This window comes from Pelodiscus sinensis, chromosome 6 (genome assembly GCF_049634645.1).
Source record: "Pelodiscus sinensis isolate JC-2024 chromosome 6, ASM4963464v1, whole genome shotgun sequence".
Lineage (NCBI taxonomy): Eukaryota > Metazoa > Chordata > Testudines > Trionychidae > Pelodiscus > Pelodiscus sinensis.
The window spans coordinates 105,596,231-105,609,449 of record NC_134716.1 but is presented as its reverse complement, the minus strand read 5'-3'; the positions used below and the strand labels follow the sequence as shown (position 1 = coordinate 105,609,449).

The 13,219-nt window shown below is 38.6% G+C and overlaps 1 protein-coding gene across 8 annotated transcripts in view; it reads left to right on the top strand.

Annotated features, from left to right (window-relative positions):
- The window catches only part of NIPBL (NIPBL cohesin loading factor), a 312,487-nt gene that overhangs the window by 226,236 nt on the left and 73,032 nt on the right, over positions 1-13,219 (top strand). For all 8 annotated transcript variants that reach the window (XM_075932528.1, XM_006139460.4, XM_006139462.4 and 5 more), the window contains 4 exons: positions 180-266; positions 5,088-5,319; positions 8,315-8,466; positions 9,396-9,476. In XM_075932528.1, coding sequence (XP_075788643.1) covers positions 180-266; positions 5,088-5,319; positions 8,315-8,466; positions 9,396-9,476 — 552 coding nt within the window. The remainder of the gene's footprint in view (positions 1-179; positions 267-5,087; positions 5,320-8,314; positions 8,467-9,395; positions 9,477-13,219) is intronic.

Below are 13,219 nucleotides of genomic sequence, written 5' to 3'. Positions count from 1 at the left end.
GATCATAGCTTTGCTGTGCTAGAAATTGTACAAACACAAATTAAAATCCTACCTCAAGCATTTATAACTTAATTTTTACTCCAGAATTACACAGTGTGCCCTTCCATGCATACATTAATTACTTAAAATAATTTGTTTACAGCCTTTATGCTATTTTGATACAATTATTTTTATTTTAGCTTTCAACAGATAAAACAGTGAAAGTCCTGAACATCTTGGAGAAGAATATTCAAGATGGCTCAAAGCTTTCTACATTATTAAATCATGTAAGTTTCAGATCATAGTTGTTGGCTTCACAATATTTGATTAAAATATGCAGTTTTAATCTTAAGTGGCAGATTAAGATTTCCAAAGCAATTTTGCTTTTAACTGTAAAAGATTTCTAATTTAGTTCACAACATAATTAATAAAATTTCAGTGTTTGTAAGTTGTTGTAATTCCTCAAGGAAAGTGCCGCATGGAACCTGGGGTCAGCTAAGGACTCCTCAGCTGATCCCGGGTTCGTGGGGAGCCCGGGTTCAGATGGGGAGTGCCCAGCTGAGCCTGGGCTCCCCTGCCTCCCCTCGGAATCGCATGGAGGTGGCAGTTTCAAAGCTCCTTTGAAACTGCCGCCTCTGCACAATTCAAAGGGGCAGGAGAGCCCATAGCATGGAGCCCGGGCTCTATGGCTTTGAAATACACAAGAGCCCCCGCTAAGGACTCTTGTGCATTTCAAAGCAGGCACCCACATGCAGTCTGGAATCAGCAGGACTTCCTGCTGGCTCTGGGTTGTACATGGAGTTCCGCATTCCTCATTTGAAATGTACAAGAGCCTCAGCAGGGGCTTTTGTATATTTCAAAGCAAGAATGTGGAAGTGTCTATCTATTAGTCAGTTAACCGCATTAACATCCTTAGTACAGAGGGAGTCCATTTTAGGAGCATCTATGTGAGGCTTCTGAATTTAACCCCATTGATATCAATGAGATTTAAGCATCTGCTTAAAATTCAGCATGTGATTAAGTACTTTGCTAAAGGGATAGACTTATGTACATGCTGAATTGCTTTACTGAACTGGTACTTAAGTGACATTCCCAGGATCAGTCTCAGGGAGTTTGCATCAAAGCCATCATAGAAACCCATATCTCTGGAATCCTGGTGCATTTTATTAATCACAAGACCAATCAATACAACTAACCCAGTGGGAATTTTTTTTAAAGATCCCTATGTCTATATTGGGGGGGGGGGGGGGGAACAAAACAACCATGGCAAAGTATGTCTGAGAGCCTGGGTCAACTGACTATGGCTCATGAAGCTCATGCTGTAGGGTTAAAAATTGCACTGTATATATTCCAGCTTGGGCTGGAGCCTGGTCTCTGAAACAGAGGAGATGAATCCTCTCAACCTACTTTCCAGTTTGAACAGAAGTGTCTGTGCTGCTACTTTTAGCCTTCAGGTGTGAGCCCTGTGAGCCAGAATCAGTTGACAGGCTCTAAGACTCATTGCCACAGTTTTGTATGTGTGTGTTTTGGCAATGAAGAGCTGCATAGATAGTACATTCGAGCTCTGGAGAAGAGGAGGTTTCTCTCATGGTTTCTTAACAATTTCCTTGTCTGTTTTTAAGTCATAGTTATAGCTGAGTCATATCCTCACGAGGGAGAAGGGGACTCAGAAAAATCTTCACTATTTCCACATGGCTTATAAAAGTTCTGTGCACTGGAATTGTATGTAGTGGTAGAAATTGAAATTGATCAAAGTAGCTATTATTTATTAAATAATAGTTATTTATTATTAAATGTTGTTAAATAGATTTCAGTGCATTAATTAAAACTAATTTTAAAAGTATTTTCTTTGGTAATAATCAAAATTTATGGACTGCAAGAAAGATGCTGCTTCAGAATTTGAGAATTTGACTTAAGGATATTTATTTAGCATATTTTTAATGTGATGATGATGAACATTTGTGCTTTAATGCTGATAAAGCTTTAACTTCTGAATCTGTGTCTACTTTCATGAAATAATAATTGTCTGACATTTCTTGCATGTCCGAAAATTTAAATTGATAAAAGTTAAAAGGTAAAAACCCATAATTTTGCACAATTGTAAACATTTAAATTAGGACTATCGATTAACTGCAGTTAAATTGCAATTAACTCAACTAGTTAATAGTGACTTAAAAAAACCATGATTAATCAGTTAAACAAGGACATTGTTAAACAATAGAATGCTAATTGACATTTAGTGAATATTTTGAATGTTTTTCTGCATTTTCATATGTATTTTATGTTGTAATTGAAATCAAACTGTATATTTTTATTACAAATATTTGCACTAATAATTATAAAAACAATTATATAAACATAAAATAATATTTTCAGGTTGAAAACTACTACGGGTTGAAACTCTCTTAACTGGGACACTCTGGTCCGGCGACATCCGCAGACTGGTATGACCACGGATGTTCCAGGACAAGAGAGTCCCAGTGGAGGGTAGTGCTAGGGAACCTTGCAAGCTGGCAGGGCAATGGGAGCTCCACACGCAGCAGCAGGGCTTCCCAGGAGGGCTGCGGGAGCCCGACGCAGAGGCTGCAGGGCTGCCCGAAGCAGCAGCAGGAGCTAATCTCTGCAGCAGGAATCTCCGGTGCAGTGCTACCCCTTTGAAACACCAAAGTGGTGTTTTAAAGGGGGCAGTGTCACCCTATCTACTAAGTCAAATAGTTGATGCAAAAATGCATCAACTTTTCGATTGGTGAAATAACTGATATTTAACATCCTTAACCCTAATCCCAGTAGTCAGGCCACAGTACATACCAGGCCCAGCTCAAACCCCAGCAATTCTCACCACACCACCACCAGGAAGAGTCCAAGCCCTCCCCAGCCCCAGCTCTTCCCAAAAGTCTTCCCCCAGCTGGCTTCTGACCCCCCCCTCCCTCTCTGAGGGGCACTTTGCCTCCCCCTGCCACTGAGTGGGGGTAGGCCTGGCATTCACCCATACGCCTGGAGGGACCGGACCCAGGTTGTACTAGATTCAGCTCTCTCCCTCCAGTTGCTGGGGGGCCAGACTTGGGGCATGGCTTGTCCCCTCCCCCCCCATGAGGGGGGAAAAGGTTGCACAGCATGTGGCTCAGACTGCTCAAGGGGGAAAAGGCAGTGTGGCACGTGGCTGCAGGGACCTCCCCCCCCCCACAAGGGGGGAAAGGGCTGCGCAATGTGTGGCTACAACTCCAGACCCCCTGCAACAGAGAGAGACCATGTGGCGCATGACTCCAGCCCCTCTTCCCCCCCCCCCCCCCCCCCGCCCTGCAAGGGGGAAAGGCCTCACAGACCCTGTGCTCTCTTCTCTCCCTCCGCTACTTCCCCCTCGCCCTTCTCCCCCCCACCCCTGCAGCTGCCATCTGATTACATTAACTGGAAGATTCTCCATGTATTTGTGGATCACAGTGGGTATTTCACAGACATTAATGCAGACAGGTCTGGAAAGATGAATGATGCACATATCTTTCAGAACACTGGTCTGTTCAGGAAGCTGCAGGCAAGGACTTTCTTCACAAACCTGAAGATCACTGTAGGGGACGTCTCACTGTCCACTGTGCTCTTGGGAGACTCCACTGACTCATTAATACCATGGCTCATGAAGCCATATACTTGGAGCCTCTATGTGTCACATAGCAAACAGGAAGTGGACTTTCAAAATTCCCCAAGGAATATAAAGGGCAGTTCTGAGGGTTGGTCACCTGAGTGCAGGGCAGCAGAGTTGAAATAAGTGACTAGAGGAGTGAAAACAGGCATTGTGGGACAGGTACCGGAGGCCTGTCACAATGCTGTAGCACAACACAGCATCCACACTGGCACCCCAGTGTGTAGCCAGAGCACAGCAAACTATGCCTCTCATTGTGGTTTACCTAGAGCATAAGCAGTTGTCAAATTAATAGTGCCATGAACTGATTTACTGCTCTGTAACTTGCCAGTGTAAACAAGGTCTTAGGCAAACAGGCTTCTTTACATTTACAAGCGGTAATACTATCTCTTTTTTACAATGTCAGGAAAAAGTGAGAATGGGCATTTGCATGGCATTTCTGTAGCTGGTTTTGCAAGGTATTCATGTGCCAGATATGCTAAACATTCGTATGCCTCTTCATACTTTGACCACCATTCTAGAAGACAGGCTTCAATGCTGGTTTTAAAAAAGTGTTAATTAAAATTAGGTCTGGATTCTGTGGAGAATTTTATGTCCCCATCTCTGTAAGAGGTAGATCTCAGATAATGAAAATTAATATGAATCAGACTGCATTGATTTGGATTGTTCTTTAGCAGAAACTGTTATCAACATAGACATATGTCCTCTGGAATAGTGATTGAAGCATGAAAGGACATATGAATCCTTAGCATATCTGGCACCTATCTTGCGTCACTGGCTACAGCAGTGCCATGAGAACGTCTGTACTCACTTTCAGGTGACATTGTAAACAAGAAGCAGGTAGCATTATCTCCTGCAAATGTAAACAAACTTGTTAGAGTGACTGACGGAAAAGAAGTAGGACTGAGGAGACTTGCAGGCTCTGAAATTTTGCATTTCATTTATGAATGCAGTTTTCTCTGTATATAATTCTACATTTTTCATCAGTCTGTTTCAGAGTGCATCACAGTCATTAATGTATTTATCCTCACAAGACACAATATTGTACTCTACATCTAAAAAGAATAGTTATTACATCTATTACTCAAAAGTTATTACATCAGTTAATCAAAATATTGCTTAAAATAATTCAACCTTTATTGAGAAATATAGAAATTTATATTAGTTATTTTCTGTTTGCCTCTAAAAATGATGGCATGCCCATAATATCTCATTCTGCTTTAGCGAGATATTGTCAACTTGCCAGTTAACAAAATGCCATATTTATAATATAGGCACAATACTCTGATTATAAATGTCATAACGTTTTAACTTGTGTGTATATCAACATTAACTTCTTTGTGGTATATATTATTCTGCAGGGTTAACCTGTAGTATACAGAAATATAATATGTATTTTTAAAAACTCAGAATTAGTTTTATCTTGCTGCCTACTACTTAGAAAATGTATGTAACTTTCTGTTTTTCCTTGTAGAACAATGACACTGAAGATGAGGAAAGATTGTGGAGAGATCTGATTATGGAGAGAGTCACAAAGTCTGCAGATGCCTGTCTTACTGCTATCAACATTATGACATCACCCCATATGCCTAAAGCTGTGTATATTGAGGATGTAATAGAAAGAGTTATTCAGTACACTAAATTTCATTTGCAGAACACCCTTTATCCTCAGTATGATCCTGTCTACAGAGTGGATCCTCATGGCGGTTAGTGTATTAATAAATAAATGAGTGTATTTAAGCACATGTGCTGCATAAGATTTAAATGTGACCAATTCTGTTAGATGTGATATGCAAATAACTTGTTATCCCTATGCAATTCGCTAGATTCAAGACTTAATCTTGAGACACCTGTTTCCAATGTCCTCTGAATAAAGAAGGATGAATGTTTCATCTGATTTTAAGAAAAAGGCAATTTACAATGGTAAATTGTAACCCAAAATGACAGAGGAAATGAAACTCATCCTCCTCTGAAACAAGCACTGTATAACACACAGGCTACGTCTAGACTGGCATGATTTTCCGCAACTGCTTTTAACGGAAAAGTTTTCCGTTAAAAGCATTTGTGGAAAAGAGCATCTAGATTGGCACGGACGCTTTTCTGCAAAAAGCGGTTTTGCGCAAGAAAGCCTCGATCTCCATTTTCGCGATCGGGGCTTTTTTGCGCAAAACAAATCTGAGCTGTCTACACTGGCTTTTGCGCAAAAGGACTTTTGCCCGAACGGGAGCAGCATGGTATTTCCGCAAGAAGCACTTATTTCTTACTTGAGATCGTCAGTGTTCTTGCGGAAATTCAAGTGGCCAGTGTAGACAGCTGGCAAGTTTTTCTGCAAAAGCAACTTTGCAGAAAAACTTGCCAGTCTAGACACAGCCAAAAGGTCTGCACTTACCTGTGTCAAGACCACGCTAACTAAAAGTTGGTCTCTAAAATTAGAGTTCTTAATTGATATATTATGTACCTAAATAATTGGTCTGACGTTCATGATCCCTGAATACCCAGCAGCTTCTATTCATTTCTTTTAGTGGTCAGTTTGCATTTTTGAAAAAAAAATTATTCTTGATGTGGGTGAAGAGTAAAAAATACAGCAATTTTAACAGAAAGGTATTGCAAAGAAAAATGCTATTTCAGGGGAGCTTTCCATCTGTGCTACTAGGGAGGCAGAAAACTGGGACACTGGAGCATATCCATCTGGCTCACCTCTGACCCCTTGCTTAGACTTCCTGTGAAGCAGAGAGCTTCTCTTCTCAGCCTTCAAATCTTCTTCCGCTGTTTTTGCAGCCAAAGAAATGGGTGCCATAAGAACAACCATATGGGGTGAGACTAAAGGTCCATCTAGTTTAGTATCCTGATTTCCAACACTGGCCGATGGCAAGTGCGTTGGGGGGAATAAACAGAACAGGTAGTCATCAAGTGATCCATCCTATCACCCATTTCCAGTTTCTGGCAAAAGGCAGTAGGGATACCATCCCTGCCCATCCTGGGTAATAGCTAGTGATGGACCTATGCTACATGAATTCATTTAGTTCTTCACTGTTACAGTCTTGGCCTTCACAATGTCCTTTGACAAAGAGTTCCACAGGTTGACTGGGTTGTGTGAAAAATTACTTCCTTTTGTTTGTTTTAAACCTGCTGCCTATTAATTTAATTTGGTAATCCCTAGTTCTTGTGTTGTAAAAAGGAGTAAATAACACTTCCTTATATACATTTTCCACACCCATTCTGATTTTATAAACCTCTATCATATCTTCCCTCAATGTCTCCTTTCCAAGTTGTAAAGTCCCACTGTTATTAATCTTTCCTCACATGGAAGCTGTACCATACATCATTTTTGTTGCACTTTTCTGTACATTTTCTAATTCTAGTACATCTTTTTCTGAGGTGGAATAACCACATTTGCAGAGTATACAAGATGGAGGTGTACCATGAATTTATAGAGAGGCAATATGATATTTTCTCTTATCTAGACCTATTCTATTGTATGTATAGTTGGAATTATATTTTCCAATGTGCATTACTTTGAAATTATCAACATTGAATTTAATTTGCTGTTTTGTTGCTGAGTCACCCAGTTTTATGAGATTGCTTTGTAACTCTTTTGTAATATCTTCAATAATTTTGAATCACCTTCAAATTTTGCCACCTCACTGTTTACCCCTTTTTCCAGATCATTTATAAATATATCAAATAGTACTGGTTCCAGTACAGATTCCTGGTCGACTCCCTTGTTTACCTCTCTCCATTCTGAAGACTGGCATTTTATTTCTACCCTTTCTTTCCTATCTTTTTAACCCATTATTGATCCATGACAGGACCTTCCCTAGAATCCCATGACAACTTACTTTGCTTAAGGTAGCTGGTGTGCTCTACCTCACTGGCCTTTGTGTTGTGGGAGAGATTGTGAGGCTTAGCACCCTTGATATCCTACAGCTAGGCTAGTGGTAGTATGAAGAGCAGTGTTCCCTGTAAACTGTGCTCCTATGCAGCTGCTCAAGAGCAATTCAAATCCTGCCCAGTTGCTTAAAAGAGGGCACACAGCTAGTCTTTTTTTTCTTCTCATGGTGAACATTTGTACATCCCTGAGTGCATATAAAATGTATTGCACACATTAGTAGAAAAAATTCACACATAGGGTGGAAAAGATTAGATGGAACATTGATGAAGAGCCCCTACTCTCAGCCTCTGGCAGCTTGAGTTGGGGGGATAGCGGAGTAGCACACAGAGAATTCCATCTTGGCAGCCTTCCTATGAAAGGCTCTTAAAAAGTTCACTTCAGAAAGTGAGATTGACAAAATCCTTCAAAGCAGACAGCCAAGGAGCCATCATTTTGATTTTTCAGTCTGCAAATCAAAAAATTTTGGTAAAATAGAAATTTCTGTGATAAATTTCAATTTTGTAATAAGGGAATTTTCTATAAGAAATTCATTCTGGTTGGAAATTCCCAACTGGCTCTATTTCTGGATATAATAGACTAACTTTAACTACCATATTGAAAATCTTGGCCCAACAATCCATAAAAAATAAGAAATTATTTGTAATAACAATCCTTCTAGTTAGTGCTGAGAGATTACTTGTCTGACAGCTTTTTGTGCTAAAAATTTTTTATAAAGTACCTATTTATTTATTAAAAAATATCATGTTCTTAAAGTTGAATCAAATGTAACTTGAAAGGCTTGCGGATGTATCGTTTTATTTACTTTCTAGGAGGTGTTTTAAGTTCAAAAGCAAAGCGTGCCAAATGTTCCACCCACAAGCAGAGAGTTATAGTGATGCTGTATAACAAAGTATGTGACATTGTTAGCAGTTTGGCAGAATTGCTAGAGATACAGCTCCTTACTGACACAACTATTCTTCAGGCAAGTATCATCAAAAGAATTTCCATTGTAGAATGAATATTTTTTAAATGATTCTGAAGTTTGATTATCTTGTCAATCACATTAAATGTAAACTAGTGATGTTAAACTATGTTTAATCAGCTAATCAAGTAATTGATGAAATTTCAATTGACTATTTGATTGGTCGTGGGGAGGGGGGGGGGGACTAAAAAGCCACAGCAGGCTGTGGCTCTGCCTTTTAAATGTACTGAGAGTTGCTCTTAATACATTTAAAAGGCACAGGTGCACTAGGGAGAAGAGACTGGGCACAAGCCAGGAATGGGCTGAGAGCGACCTGGTCCCACCACTATTCCTCTGCCACCCCTACCCCTCATGGAGATGGTAACTGTGGGGAACTGGCTTTTAAGATGGCTCCCTGTAGTCCCCAGCACCGGCTCCTGCTCCCCACCCTTGCTGCCTCTCTTTGAGAGGCAGTGGGGGTGAAAGGGGGCAAGCAACTAGTTGAGTCACTATTTGACTACCTGATAAGCATATGTTTTTAAGAGTATGCTTATCGGGTAGCTGACCAGTCAGCTAGTCGCTCACATTCCTAATGTAAACCAATACAATCTAGTTTAGTAGATAAGGTAAATTATCAGAATGACTTCTGTAGTCCTAGAAGTGTAACTTTTTATTCTTTTAATTATCTCGCTAGTGGTCTTAAAATATGTAGTTTTAAATAGTGACTATTTTAATAACACTATTATAAAGTAGTCTAGCTAAACAGAGAAAAGGTACATTTAATATTTAGGCTTCAGGTCTTTAGTGGATTCATTATAAAATTATGATAAAATATATAACATCGTTTTGCCAGTAGCCAATAAGATGAACCTGTAAAGCAGAGAACGTATGCTAATGTATCACTTTAATTGAAAGAATATGTATTTACTTCATTTTCTCCTTTTTGGCAGGTATCTTCAATGGGAATAACACCTTTTTTTGTAGAAAATGTCAGTGAGCTCCAATTATGCGCCATCAAACTAGTGACTGCAGTGAGTACTTTTTTACCAGATGACTAAGCTTAAGGATTGAGTGATATTGATGTTTAAAAATAAAATATGGAAAGAAACATTAGTTCATTCATCTCCCCATCAGTGTACATTTTTTCCAGTCAATTAAAGAATTTGAATTTTGAACTCATTTTATTCTGCACATTATATATTTTTGACCTCACAATAGAGGAACATTATTTAATCTATTTGATCCTCTTTGGTTTCTAAATGTATTTATGGCAAGAAATCCAATGGGACATTCCCATGAATTCCAAAACAAAAACATAAGGGAAAATGGAATACATTTTGCTCTTAAAAAAACAAAATACAAACAAAAAAAAAAGTAAACAGTTTTGCCCTCAGATATTGTATTCAAATAATTTTATACATACAGTTTTAAATGAATAGAACTTCCTATAATATTGCATTCATATGAAGAAGTGGGTTGTACCCACAAAAGCTCATGGTACTATCTATATTTTGTGCTAATCTCCAAGGTGCTTCAGCACCAGTCTTTAAGGTTTTATTCCTACAGTATGGTCGCATCTAACTTTGCATGATGTTTTTTTCTCTTTTTTTATTTTGTCCTTAAATTCACAACATAAAAACCTATGGCGTCCTAATCTCACGATCATATATTGATATTTTAATGTAATCTGATATAACTGAATATACACATGTAGATCTGTTAAGCTAAAAAAATCCCTTTTGTAGTCATATTTTAAAATAGAACTAGACTTAATCCATAGCTCAAGCTGGATTGTGACACTTACTTTATTTCAAACACAAACAGTTCAAGCAATTTCAAACCAGCAAAGAATAATCATGTATCCAATTTTATTTGCATAATAATTTTGTTTTTTCATTCTAGTTTTAAGTTAAATCACTTGAATGTTTGTATGAACTTGGAGAACCCATTTCTTTTCAGAACTTTCTCTGTTATTTCCCTTTCTCAAGCATAGGCATAATTAGGGTTTGTCAACATGAGGAAACTATTTTGAAATAAGATCGGGTGTGAATTTAAAGCACAATACTTTTAAAGCACAACAACTCCATCCGTTGTTCTGCATTACATCTCCTTCTGCGATTTATCTTCATTCATTGTATTACCTATTCTGGGCTATGTCTTAAAGTAGACCAATTCTTAGTAATCTTTGGCAACCCTGCATGCAGCTCACTTTTATAAAGTCTATATTTAGAATGCACAATACCATTAACATTTTCTATTAAAATATATTTTTTTATAAAAGAGGCTTATAAAATGCATATTAAAAATTAAGTTCTTACTCTAATAGTTGGAAGAGATTCCAGAAGACTGGAAAAGGGCAAATATAGTGCCCATCTATAAAAAGGGAAATAACAACAACCCAGGAAACAACAGAACAGTCAGTTTAACTTCTGTGCCAGGGAAGATAATGGAGCAAGTAATTTAAGGAGTCCATCTGCAAAACATCTGTATGATAATAAGGCGATAGGTAAAGAACAAATCATGTCTGACCAATCTGATAGCTTTGTCTGATAGGATATCAAGCCCGGTGGATGAGGGAGAAGCAGTGGACATTGTATACTTAAACTTTAGTAAGACATTTGACATGTTCTCGCATGACCTTATCAAAAAACTAGGGAAATGCAACCTAGATGGGGCTACTCTAAGGTGGATGCATAACTGGCTGGACAGCCATTCTCAGAGAGTAGTTATTAACGGTTCACAGACATGCTGGAAGGATCTAACAAATGGGGTTCCGCAAGAGTCTGTTTTGGGACAGGTTCCACTCAATATCTTCCTCAGTGATTTAGATGATGGCATTGAGAGTACAATTATTAAGTTTGCAAATGATACCAAGCTGGGAGGGGTTGTAAGTGCTTTGTAGGATCGGATCAAAATTCAAAATGATCTGGACAAACTAGAGAAATGGTCTGAGGTAAACAGGATGAAGTTTAATAAGAAGAAATGCAAAATGCTCCACTTAGCAAGGAACAATTAGTTTCACACATACAGAAAAGGAAATGATTGTCTAGGAAGGAGTACTGCTGAAAGCGATCTGGGGTCATAGTGGGCAACAAGTTAAACATGCGTCAGCAGTGTGACACTTGCAAAAAAAATTATACATGGTTCTGGGCTGCATTAACAGGAGTGTTGTGAGCAAGACATGAGAAATAATTCTTCCACTCTACTCTATGCTGATTAGGCCTCAATTGGAGTATTGTGTCTACTTCTCATTTGAAGAAAGATGTGGAAAAATTGGAGAAGGTCCAAAGAAGAGCAACAAAAATGATTAAAGGCTTAAAAAACATGAACTATGAGGAAAGACTGAAAGAATTGGGCTTTGTTTAGTTTGGAAAGGAGAAGACTGAGAAGGGACATGATAGTGGTTTTCAAGTATCTAAAAGGGAGTTATAAGGAGGAGGGAGAAAAATTGTCCTCGGCCTCTGAGGATAGGTCGAAAAGCAATGGGTTTAAATTGCAACAAAGGAGGTTTAGGTTGGACATTAGGAAAAATTTCCTAACTGTCAGGGTAATTAAACACTGGAATAAATTGTCTAGGGGCAATGTGGAATCTCCATCACTAGAGATATTTAAGAGCAGGTTAGTCGGACACCTGTTAGGGATGATCTAGATAGTTCTTGTTCCTGCTGTAAGGGCAGGGGATTGAACTCTATGACTTCTTGAGGTCCCTTCCAATTCTTTGATTCTATGATAATTTGAAGTAGCTATCACTTTGCTTTTGAGGATAGATTATAAATCATACAAATTATAAATCATGTAGATTAGAATAATTATACAGCAGAGTTAATTTTTGTGCTAGTTTCAAACCCCAGCTTGACTTACTAAGAGGTACGCTTTCTATATTTCATCTATCATTGTATACATGCTCTTTTGGCCTTCTCTACAATGAAGCATGCATGCTTACATAATAGGATCACAGAATAAAAATCAAAACTGTATCCCTGCCTTTTTCTTACGTGATATTCTTGAGTTTTCAGTCATAATGTAAAAACCCCTCATTGTCTCATGTCCTTTACTCAAAGGAACCTTAACAATTTGGTTTTCCTTAATGTATTTTCCAGGTTCATTTGATTTTTACCACCATAATTTCTGGAGCTCTGCATTAGTATAAGACACAGAGCTAGGAATAGCAATAAAGCATTCCATGTATACTTTTTATCTGGATTTTTTTGAAAAATTTTGGTGGAGGGAAATTCATGTTTTAAGGTGATGCATAGAAAAATAAAATTTTAAGGAGTTATATTATGAACACAGAAAAACCCTCTCGGAAAGCTTGCTGTTTATGAAACAAAATTCCTTCTTACTGCTTTTGCAAAGATTAAAGATACACTATGTTCAATGTTTATGAAAGTGAAATCTGGCTATACTAAATTACCCATCACCATGTATTGAAAAAATAGATATATGATTAAAAGGGCAATTTGTGACTATTTTTGAGTGTACAAATTAGGGATGTTAGCATGTAGTTGTTTACATATTAACCAGTAAGCCTGGGCACCTAACAGCTGCCTCTGATTGAGAGTAAGGAGCATGGGAGGGGGGAGGGAAGGAGAGGGTTGGCATGTGGAATACTATACATGCAAGAATCTGGCTTTGAAGCTAGATTTCAAGCTAGCTCCCTGTACGTATAGGGTCCCACAGAACCACCTGCTCACCCATGCAGCTGCCTCTTTATCAGAGGCAGAGGGTGGAAGCTGGTGCTTGCAGTGAGTCGGCTTAAAAGTCGGCTCCCCAC